General features: G+C 49.4%; 1 protein-coding gene across 6 annotated transcripts in view; it reads left to right on the top strand.

Annotated features, from left to right (window-relative positions):
- NTRK3 (neurotrophic receptor tyrosine kinase 3) overlaps positions 1-12,152 on the top strand; it is a 395,937-nt gene that overhangs the window by 107,842 nt on the left and 275,943 nt on the right. For all 6 annotated transcript variants that reach the window (XM_060617703.3, XM_060617697.3, XM_060617698.3 and 3 more), the window contains exon 4: positions 4,596-4,664. In XM_060617703.3, the coding sequence (XP_060473686.1) occupies positions 4,596-4,664 (69 nt within the window). The remainder of the gene's footprint in view (positions 1-4,595; positions 4,665-12,152) is intronic.

Below are 12,152 nucleotides of genomic sequence, written 5' to 3' on the forward strand. Positions count from 1 at the left end.
CATTGTTCATGACTCTGGGCCCCAGAGTCTGGGCTGTGAGAGAGCCAGGAGCGCAGGACAGAATTAATGGCTTTGTTTGGTAGTCTCGGATGAGGGATACGGGGGCGATGTCACAGAGCTTGATTTTGGGAAAGTGTTTGATATATCATCTCGTAAGATTGTGCTCACCGAATTAATTCCAGTGGTCAGGTGGCTTGGAAACTGGCCGCTGACCCAAGCAAAAGTCAGAGACAGGTGATAATGGATCTTTTAGGGAGGAGGATCCAGGAAGAGGCTGCCGTGGGGCCCAGAGGCAGGATGGTTCTTAAGTAAACCCTTGTCTGATGAGCAAGATAACCAGCCCGTCAATAACTGGTGACAGGTGAGTGCAGGTGAGGCGCTAGCTGGAAGGAAAGTCAGGGGCAGTGAATTCTGAGTGGGTGGTTAGTCTATTAAAGCCCTGTCTCTCAGCTTCCCCGTGTGCCCTGCGCCACGAGCATTTATAAATGCCCGTGTGGCCAGACGCGTGCCCTGCTTGTCTCGTGGTGGCCGTATGTTTGCCTTACTTGTCTTTTGTGGATACATTTGTCTCTGGGGCTGGATGCTTCTCTCGTGTGTCTCTGGCGAGGTGCTGTGTGCAGTCGCACAGGTTGCTCACACTGCACTCCTCCAGGGACTTGTGCAGCACAGTGTCGCTGTCTCTGGCGACACCTGAGGGGTGTGTGTGTGTGTGTGTGTGTGTGTGTGTGTGTGTGTGTGTGTGTGTGTGTGTCTACCTGGGAATTTAGATGTCTGTGGGTTGCTTGCAAATGTCACGTGTGTCACGTGTTGCTCGTTGCTGGAGCCTTTGCATTAAGGCCACTCAGACCTCCTCAGCTTCGGACAGCAACCTCTGAGCCCCAGTTTCCTCATCTCTACTGTGGAGATAATAGTGATACCTGCTTTGTATGGTTGCTGTAAGTATTAAATACGGTCACGAGTGTAAAAGTGCTTAACACGGTACCTGGTGCTTCGTTAGCCCTTGGTGAAAGGCGGGTGTTGATTGTGGCGGCAGTGCAGGGGGGCGGGAAGGAGTGAGGACGGGAGAGGGGAGAGGAGCTGGTCTGTAGAGGGAGTAAGGGCAGGCTTTCCTTCCCACAAGAGAGGATGGTCTGTGTACCAGCGAGGCAGTGGGGGAGGAGGGGACTTTGTCCTCCTGGACAGAGCCTGTGACCACTGCAGTGGCCGCTCCATTTGGCCAAGGAACTGCAGGAATCTTGCTGGGTGTGGCAGGGGCAGGAGGAAGATGAAGCCAGGACGCCCCCCGGAGGAAGAGGAGCCCGCCTCCCCCTTACGGAGTGTCCCGCCCCCTGCCCCCCAATCCCATCCATCTTGTAGTAAGGAGATAATACTGTTTCTTATTCGTGATTTGCCCAGAATGCCTGGTATTTTCTATCTTTCAGAATCCAATTTTCTCATGACATTTCTGCCTGATGTAGCATAACATGACCTTTGTGAAGGGACATTGCTAGCAGCCTGCCCCCTGCCTCCGGCTCCCCAGGAACCCCTCGCACTCTCCGTGGCTGGACCCCCTCGGGGATGGGCAGGGTCCCCACTTCATCCGGATTATTCCTGTCTCTTGCTTCTTGCTGGGGGTGGAGTGGCGATGGTGGGGGAGGGACAGACGGGGCATACTTCTGAGGGCTCTGTGACTCTGGGGTTCCTGGCTGCTGACTCTTATGGGGTGCTGCTCCGTTTTAGAACTGGGGGTTCCGTTCAGGGCTGTGCTGCAGGGAGGCCGAGACCTCATGGCAGGCGGGCCTTGCCTTTACTTTTGCTGCCGCTGTATAGACAGCGAGCTGGGAGAACCACAAAACAAAACAGAAGACTTCTGTCTGGATGCGTCACTCACATTTGCTGAAACATCGTAGAGGCTAATGGTAACAGGACTCAGAGTGGCATCGACACCTGGTGTTCTTGACCCCGAGGTCTGAGCTCCGGGCGCGAAACCTACTGTAAAGTCAGCCTCTAGCCCACACAGCTTGGCGTGTGCATCTGATCCACGCTCCAGCCTCCCGAGCGGTGGGTCCCAGGGCGCTTTGCCCCAGTGTGTCCTCAAGTGGTCATTGTGCAGGTCCTCCTTTATCACCCATTTCCTTCTGGTCAGCGCAGGTGCAGGAAGTCTGTAGGCACGAGCAGACTGCTGGTAGGGGTTTTGTGAAGGGGAGCATGTGGACAGGTCACGGTTGATGAGCTTTCGGTGAGTCATGCGAATTAGAGCTCTACACCCCATGGGCAGGAGGCACCTACCCTAGACAGCGCCCTGCGGGCAGGAGGGCCCTGGAAGGACAGTGCTGGCTGCAGGGGGAGCACAACAGGAAGCTTAGGGCCCCCTCCCTGCCTATGGCCCCCCTTCTTTTGTCTACCAGTCCCCTGCACCTGCAGAAACGGGGTTGCCTTTCTTAACATAGTCACAGGCTGTCACCAAGGGTAGGGCGGCCTCAGATGCAAAGGGGAAGCCATGTCCCTCGGGTCCTTGTGTCTGTCATCTGTCCCTGTGAAAGGTGTGCATACTCTCTGTGATTTCACCAGCCTGGACTTCCCCCGTGACCTCTAGCCCCTGGCCAACAGGCTAGTTGATTTCTCTCCCTGGATGTCTAACAGGCATCTCCAACTCAGTGTTTGCAAGGGGAAGCTCTTGATCTGAACCCCACCCCCAGATATGACCCTTGCACAGCCTTCCTGGTCTTAACAAATAAGGCTGCTCGCCTTGTTGCTGGCGTCTTCCTGCCTCCTCTCCCAGACCCAATCCAATAGGAGGTCCTGGCGGCCCCCTCCCCCTCCCTTCCCCTCCTCCCAGTCCACCTGCTTCGTTATCTCTAATCCCCTTCCTCAATACAGAGACCTCTTAAGTGGTCTGCCACCTTCCAGCAGTCTTGGTCTTTTACTTAAAAAAAAAAAAAAAAAAAGGTAATTAGATTATGTCACTTCCCGATTTAAAGCCATCCACTGCCTTCTCATTGGTTTTTAAAATAAAATCCAAGGTCTTCACTACGGCCAGCAAAGGTGGGTGTGGCTCTTTCCTCTTCTCCCTTACCCCCAACCACTCTCCCCTGCGTTCTTCCCCACTGGCCTCCTCCCTGCCTTTGCTCTTCTTGGCGTCCACTGCCCGGAACAGCCCAAGCCTGGCACTGGTTCCTTCTCACTCTGGGCTCAGCTCGCTGTTACCCTCTCAGAGAGCACCTCTCTAAGCTCCTGCATAAAGGAGCCGTCTCCCTCTTCCACGTCGGTAATGCCATCACCTTGTCCCCTTCCTTCTTTTCATGGCAAACAGCAGCTCTCTTGCTTACTCCCTTATAACTTGAATAAAAATGTCAGGGGTTCCTTCTGTCTCGTCCACCCCTCATTCCTCACTGTAGCCTGTTTTTGGTTCTCCCCAAGTATCTGTTATAGAAATCACCTAAATAGGGGTGTGCGTGTGTAAGCATATGTGTGCATATGCTTATGTGAATGAGCGAGAGTGTGCGTTTGCATTTGCTACCTGTGTGTTTAATGGATGCCAGTCCACACATGCTTGTGTGCGTGCGGGTCGATATTTACCTACGTGGCATCCTTACAGCCGTCCGTGCTCATCGGTACGTGAGTACGTTGTTCCTGGGGTCCACTTCAGTTCTAGCAGTGTTTGACTGCTGCCTTTAAGGGCTTCTACCACATCAGAAGCTGTTTGTCGAGCCTGGCAAAGTGATAACCGTGGGCGTGTTTCTTCTGTTATTTGGAACACTAATGGCTACTCCTTTCCCCTGTACATCCTAATGAGAGCAATTAAATAGCCATTAGGAGGAGAACAGAAGTGTGAACAAAAGGCTGATGTCTTGATCATTGATGGACCTCTTTGCTGGGGGAGAGACTGGGTAGAAGAAATTGTAGGTGACCTGCGGAGGTTTTTTCCACTATCGTGAATGTTAAGAATGCTTGTTGGTAAAAGGGTATATAGTTTCACTGATGCAAGATGAGCAAGTCAGTCCTAGATAGGCTATGGTACAGCATAGTCCATTAGTGATACTATATTGTATACCTAAAAAACTTGTTAAGAGGATGTATCTTATATTAATGCTTATTGCAAAAAAAATAAATAAAGGAGAGAGAGAGTAGGATACTTTTAGAGTTTCTGGTTAAGTTTATGGCATCGTTTATGGTCACAGTTTCAGGGGTATATACTTATCTTGAAGTATACAATGTATACATTAAATATGCACAGTTGTTTTTATATCCGTGACACTTCAGTAACAGAAATGAAAAAGAATGCTAGTTGGCTTGTGTACCCTGAGAGGTCTCTGTCCTCCTGGAGGAGGGTGGCTTCCAGAAGGTTCCCTGAACCCTTATTGTAGTGTGAGGATGTGGGGAAATGACCACGATTTTTTTTTGTTTTAACATTTGTAAAATCTCTCCCTTTCTTTGAAATCTTCTGCAAACCTAATCTGTGGCCTTGACTACTGGCAGGCATATATTGTTAGCAGAATGGAGCCAAGGAGAACAGCAACACAGCCAGGCTCCCGTGAAATAACCAAGCTTACTACCACGAGCATTACTTATGCAGATCCGTCCCTTAACTTCCCCTTTATTTGTCATTCTTGCAGAAACCTGTCGAGTAACCGGCTTACCACACTCTCATGGCAGCTCTTCCAGACGCTGAGTCTTCGGGAATTGTAAGTTTGGTCTTGAAGACCATGCAAGTAGTAGGCTGGGTGGGGAGACGTGTTGGGCAGTGGGGCCACCTGAGGTCGGGTGTGCGCTTGAAGGGGCTTCTCGGCTTGGGTGACACGGAGTATACCATGTTCAGTGAGAGTGAGCCACCCTGTCGTTTGATTTCTGAGGCTCTTTTTGGCACAGTACATTTCAGAAGAAGACCGGAATCTTACCTCTGAGCAGGGCACAGTTTTGTTATCTGTAGGTAACTGGTAATAATGGCATTGATATTTATAATACTAAAGTGTATTTATGAATTTATAATAAATTACATTGGTAATACATGGTTTTGTAGATTATTAGGTGTGCTTTCATTTATGTGACTTTAGATTTATCATCATGAGCATCATGGGAGATGAGTGTTACTATATCTCCAATAAAAAATGCATTTTTTCATTTTAAAGTGAGGGTTCTGAGCGCCCAAAAGGCATGTGAGACACAGCCAAGATTGCATTATTAGGGATTGGCCAACCCAGGACTTGAACCCAGGCCTCTGACTTCAGACCACACGTCCTGTCCATCACTCATAATCTTTTGTCAGCCTGTTTGTCTTGAGTATGGGCATCTTGATGGTGGGAATGGTGGGAGGCAAGTCCATGTATTTATTTAATCTGCCTGTGGACTTCTTGGCCTTGGTGCCTTCCAAGGCTCATGGATTCAGCCCTGTCCCCTCCAGCCATTTTGTACAAACCCATGTTGGATGGATGAGTGAAAATTCCTGACCACTGCTGGAAAAAATAACTTCTGTGGATGTGTGAGTCATCAGGGCCACCTCTGTGCATGAAGGACAGCATATTATGTCGGGGGAACAAATCAAGGAATAAATTGGAAAGGAATTAAGGCGTGGATGAAATTAGGGAGTCAGGGTTCCAGAGACACTGCTCACGTGTTCCCTTTTACTTAGTGACTCAAATCCAAATCACTGAATAGAGATTGCTTAGTATCTTTACCAAGAGGCAGTGGCCTTGGGTCTCTGCCCATGATGTTGGCCTTTCAACCTGTCCTCCCCCCACCTGGGAACACCTGAGTTCATGGTTGAGTCATGATCTTAGCTTTTCCAACCAAGTTGGTCAGGGGGGGAATATTTATATCCAGTGACCCAGTAAGCCCATTACCCCAGGAGGGCCTTGTATATCCTACTTATCCTTATGGACCTGAGTGCCTGTGCTTCTTCCAAGGCCATTTCGGGTCAGGGAATACAGAGGTGATCTCTTCGACAGTATTGTAGACTTTAGAGAACACTGCTAGGATAGTACTGCCTTTCTTAGGATTTTGCCCCTTCCTCTGGGCTACTCATCTGGCCTGGGCATAGTAGACATAGCAATCAACAATTCTCAGGTCATGTAGGGCTGAGATCTTGATGTACACCAATTAAAAACTACCTGAGCTTGGAAAAAGGTAAATATATATTTATTTGTTTATATAACACTGAAAAATTAGACGATGTCACAGACAGCTAAATGCCAGACCATTAGACTTGATGCATTGTATTCATTTCCATCTTTGTAGGTGGAAAAAACCTTAGTGGTAAATGAACATGACTGCTAAGGTCACTGCCAACAGCGATTTCTGAGATCTAACTCCGTGCCAGGCACTGGGCCAGGCAATCTCTCGAATTATGTACGTTGTTTAATTCTTGTAATAATTTATCAGGTAGGAATTAGTACTGTCACTTCACATTTGGGGACACTGAGGTACTCAGCAAGGTTAAGTATCATGTTTTGGGTTACCCATTAACCAACTGGTAGTGTATGGACTGAAGGTCTTGACCACTATGCTTAGTTGTCTCCCAGGCTCTTAAAATCTCTTTCTAATTCAAGGATAGGTTCTGTGATAATTTTCAAAAAGTGCGTGATTGCAGTTCTTTCTGACGTTGCCCTAGTACTGATCAGGGACTCTGTCATAAGGAGCTAACTGGGGGTCTCTTTCTTGGGAGTCTCGTGTCTGGTTCTCCTGGAATGCCTGCCCCTTCCTCTGTAGGAGGCGAGGGACAGTATCTCTCTGGGGGACATCTGGGGTCTGCAGTTGGCTGAATTATTGAGAAAACGTTCAGTGCTCCTTCTAAAAAATCATTGGATGCAAAATCAATGGTGACCTGTTTCGTGGAGTTTTAGAAACAGTTGTTCCGTGGATATATATTTAAAGAAAATGTCAGATTTATCCCAGAGGATCATGGGATTCTGCATTCATCTTTGCCCGGGATCAATACACCGGTGAGCTAGATGTGACTTATGGAGGAATGAAGACGTTTCCTCCGGTGTGAGTCAGTGTGTGAGAGCCACCATATCCAAGAGTATTTTATTTCTGTCATATTGTTAAATAAGAAAAAAATTACATTGGAAAATAAAGAAGCCCCCCTCCAAGGAGCAATCACCCTGGTAGGGGTCTATTTTTGAGGAAGAATTGAATGTTGAGAGTGGAAAATTTATCTTTTGGATGGAGGGGCCTCATGTTGGCTCTTAGCTGTGGCTATGATTAAAATCCAAACAATCTCAGTTCCTGGCAAATGGAAGAGGGGGTAATATTTTCTTGTCCGACTTCCTGATTAGTCCACATGGCGCCATCTGCCACGAGCCTTCTAGACTGCCAGGGTCTGCCCAGTGGAGCCTGTGGACTGGGGTGTGGGGATGGGTTGGGTATTTCCAGGAAGAAAGAATCTTGGCCCTGGAGGAGAGAGGCCAAGGGGAGACGGCTCTCCGTGCCGTGGCAGCCAGAAGATCACAAAGCCAGAAGTGTGCGGCTTTGAGCCACCTTCTGCGGGAAGAGAAAGGGTAAACTAGGGCGTGCAGTGATTTCTCAGCACATTTCGTTCTGCCATTGAGCATGTTTGCCTACTCCAACCAGACCCTCTCCCACTAGAAGATCCTTGATAGGAGAAAGCATGCTGTTGGGATTCTACATTGGAAAAACTGAGTGTCTTTGACCTTTCCAGTAGTAGAGGAGGAGACGAAAATGCTATATATTGCGCACCTGTTATGAACAAAGTCCTGTCTCATCCTTGGAGCAACCCCGCATGGGAGGTATCATTATAACCAGTTTTGCAAATGAGGGGTTGAGGCTCGGCCAAGTTAAACAACTGGTCCAAGATCACAGAGCTCAAGAGTGGTCATGGGAATTGGGATTATGGGAATTAGCATTACCACCATCCAGGTCTGCTGTTTTCAAAGACCAGTGCTCTTTCCTTAACTCAGCAACGCCACCTCCCCCCACCCCTTCCTACCCTCATACTTACCTGTCTCCTTCTGGAAATCACTCTCAAGATGGTGGCTTCCCTGGTGATATCACCAGGGAAAAAAACCCCAGACAAGTTAGCATCTCAGAGCCCTTGTCATGTGCTGGAGGCTTCCTTTACTCATTTCTCACTTACTCTTGTCAGATGAAGACCATACCCATGAAGGGTATGGTCTTGGCCTGGCCCATTGCCCCTGACAAGTCCAGACTGTGTTTCTCTTATTGGGAGAACTGGAAACATCTCTCAGGACTCCCTTTGGAGTCCTCAGCCCTGTTTCAATGGCACGAGTTTGCAGACATTTGAGTTGATGGTGCACAATTGCTCTGAGAAGTTTCTGGCTATATCAAGATGGTGTTTTCTTTCCTTACAGAGAAGACTGGAACTGTCTGTCCAGAAATCAGAGCAAGAATCAAAAGAGATTGTCTTAGAGATAAAAGAATGAACTAGAAAGAAAAGAAGCTCGGATTCTGAATCCCATGACACAATTTAGGCAAAGGCAAGAGGCACCAGAGGATATAAACCCACAGCACGGAAACCTTCCAGAAATACCCTAAGGACCATTAGTGTATCTTGAACAGGCTTCTCTTAATACCCTGCATGCACAGAGCAGTCATGATTAAAACAGATTGCAGTATTTCATTTTCTTAAAGCAAAATGATATTACCTCTGGTATAATTTGCAGATTTAATTGACTTGGTAAAATATTAACTCAGTGTGGGGGTGGGTTTGGGCTGATCCTGGCACTTTTCTCCCAGACTAGGGCATGATCACTTTCCATAACTCTCAGAGCAGTCCCTGAATGATCGTGTGAATAGTAGAGTTACTGTAATAATAATTTCTGGCCTCTTTCTAGCCTCTTTTGGTTCACAAAGCACATTAACGTGTGTTATCACGAATCCTCATCACTTTGTGAAGAAGGAGGATCGAGCACAATTACCCCGTTTTACAGACGTTGAAGCAGAGTCTTGGAAAAGCAAGTTACTTGCCATATTCGTTTCCTAGGGTTGCCTTAAACCACCACAAGTTTGGAGGCTTAAAACAATGGAAAGTGACTCTTTACTCTTCTGGGGGTCAGAAGGCCAAAGCTAAGGCTTCACAGGTCCCCTCTCCCTTCAGGGGCTCTCAGGAGGAATCCTTGCTCATCTTTTCTGTCTTCTCATGGCTCTGTGGCTCCTGGTGTTCTGTGGTTTGTGTCAGTGTCACTCTAGTCTGTGACTCCCATCTTCATGTGGCTGCGCTCCCTGTCTCTCTGTCTATGGTCTCTCCTCTTCTAAGGACACCCAAGTCATTGGATATAGGGGCCCACCCTAAATCCAGAATGATCCTGTCTCGTGACCATGCCATGATCCTTAACTTGATCATATCCTCAAAGACTCCATTTCCAAATAAGGTCACATTCGCGGGTCTTGGGGGTTAGGACTTGAACAGATCTTTGCGGAGGGGGGGGGCAGGGGTTGGGAGAGACACAGTTCAGTGCACTGTCTTTGCCCAAGGTGACAGCCGGCTCAACCCAGATCTTTTGTGTACTTCTGCCATTGTGTTACCTCCAGGAGGCCAGCGATGATCACTTGGCCCTCTGGACGTGCTTCCCTCAATGACAGCAGGTCTGTGTCCCTTCTACATTTTCTCCTGCTGGCCCCAGATTGCCACTGGCAGCGCTGTGGCGGGGAGAAGAAAGCCAGAGTGATGACTGGAGGGAGGGGAATCAGTGTTTTCTAAACACCCTGTCGTGGCCTTGGTCGTGCAGCGGGGTGTCTGTGTGTGCGTGCTTGGATGGGGCTGAGTTAATCGGTGGGAATCCCCTAGGGCCCTGCAATTAGGCCCCAGGCCATCTTGGGGCCAGGGCTGGGTGTTAGTAAGCTTTGCCCTGGAGCAGCTGTTGCTGTATTATTCATGGGGCCATCTGCGTTGTTGATGGGGCAGGGAAAGCCTTACTTCAGGATCCTTGAGACAGCCCCTGAAGCCCGGGCTGAGGGCCCCTCATCGAGAGACCTGACGCGCTGGGACAACTGACAGCATCATGTAGATTGAGGGCTGCCTTTCTATGCTTGTGGCCCATCTCCCCGAGTCAGGGTGCGAAGACTATGGTCCGTTCGCTCCGAGGATGCCCAGGGCACCCGTGTTGAGAGACTCGGCATGCTTTCTGTTGTGTGTGTGCGTCTTGCCCTCTAGGAGGAAAGTCCTGAGGGATAGGGGAAAACTTGAGGTTTATTTTGCAGTTTCCAGGAGACTCTGGAATGGAGGGTGGGCCAGGTCTCATGGCACATCCTTTCGATTGGACCACGTTCTAGAGGAAAGGGATGGAAGGAAACAAAAAACCAGTGTGCTTATCCGTGGCAATGTCAGCCCACTTAATTCTCCCACCAGCCTCGGGACACTTTGGTGCTGTCAGCCCTTTGGCGGGGGGGGGGGGGGGGGGAGGGGGGGGCGGCACTGAGAAGTCAGGGTACTCAGCAGAGCAGGGCTGGGGTGAGGCAGGACTGAATGAAGCACGTGGGGCTCGAAGCAACCCAGCCCAGCCCCTTGCTTGCTAATCTTTTCCACCCAGGTGGATAATTTGTATTTTTATAACTACTTCATAATGAATGACCACATCTTGTCAAGTGAGCATCTGGGAAAAACCAGGCTGACCTGGTTCAGTTTGCATATATGCAAGCATCTGGACCCTGGCTACCATTCCAGGCCCGTCCACACCTCCCCTGCGACACGAATACAAACGCTGCTCCGCGTCCTTAGGCCTTCTTGCCCTCCACGTGCTGGGCAGCCATTCTGACCTTCTGCTTTTCCCAAGGAAGCCATCATGCACCTGTTGCCCCTGCTTGCTCCTTGCCGTGAGGGTTAAACGGGGGTGATGCACGTGGAGTGTTGAGCGTGGTGGCGGGTACGTGCTAAGTGTGACGCAAATGTTTCTCCATTTTTCTTTCTCAGCTCTCGTTTTCTCTTGCCCACTTGTCTTCTTTCTTCTCAATCTGTTGTCTCGGCCACGGTGGCCTCTAGCCTTAATGCCAAGGCAGACAACCACCAAGGTCTGGACCTCACCCTTCACTTTGCTCCTCTAGGACCTCATCCCGATTCCTAGTACATTGAACCTCTTTCTTTCCACTGGTTCCTTCTCTTCTGTTTTCAACTAAAGACCTTCTCTTTGATTTCCTGTCTCCTGGAGCTTCTGACCTTGGTGTCAACCTCCACTCATTCCCTGTGCCTCCAGCGAGGCCCCAAATACCACCTTGTCTTCCTTTAAGGTGCCTGTTTAATCCCATCCGCCCCTCCCCCGCTCTCACCAGTCTACTCTGGCCCTTATTGACCAGGCAGCAGCTCTCAAATGGGGGTCCGGGGTTCCCGCGGGGGTCCTTAAGACTCTCTCAGGGAGACCATGAGGTGGAATCTGACATGTCCTTTGCCCTCTTCACTTCCATTCTCCTGTGGGGGTGCCGTGGACTTTTCTAGAGGCCACGTGCCGTGTGATAACATCATTGCCCTGATGACCAAGGGAGTTTGTGCTAATGGCAGTGTCTTGTTTTAAAATTTTCTGTTTGCATTCCAAAATGGGAAATAGTGAAAGGTATAATCTACACATGCAAAAGTTCTTTGAGGCTCTCAGTAATTCTTTTTAGAAGTTTATTCATTTATTTTTGAGAGCGAGAGAGTGAGCATGGGAGTGGCAGAGAGAGAGGGAGAGAGAGAGAATCCCAAGGAGGCACCTTGCTGCCAGCTCAGAGCCCGGTGCGGGGCTCTGACTCGCAAATGGTGAGATCATGACCTGAGCCAAAACCAAGGCTCGGATGCTCAATCGACTGAGCCCCCTCGGTAATTTTTAAGAGTAAAAAGGAGTTCTGAGACCAAGAAGGTTGAGAACGTTGGCATCGAGCCTGGTGGCCTCCACAGGTCCATGTGTGAATGAGGAGAAGAAGCCCCGTCTGGGTGCACAGAGCCTCACGCCAGGTGCTGGGTCTCATCAAGGTGTGCAGACTGGCTTTAATCTCCCATTCATCCCTTTATCCTTTTGCTTGGGTGCTTTGAGAAGTGCACAGACTCCCTGACTACACGGTGACCCCGTGTTTGGAAAACACCCCAACCAGTGTGCCACCCCAGCTCTCCTCTTCCCCAGTTTATCCTGCACAGACCGGCTTTGTTCCCATCACTTCCAGCTCTAAGGGTCTCACTGGTTCCCACTGCCCCTGGATGAATTCCAGACTTCTCGATGTTCAGTGTGGCA

The sequence above is a fragment of the Panthera onca genome, chromosome B3 (assembly GCF_046562875.1).
Source record: "Panthera onca isolate mPanOnc1 chromosome B3, mPanOnc1 haplotype 2, whole genome shotgun sequence".
NCBI classification, from domain to species: Eukaryota; Metazoa; Chordata; class Mammalia; order Carnivora; family Felidae; genus Panthera; species Panthera onca.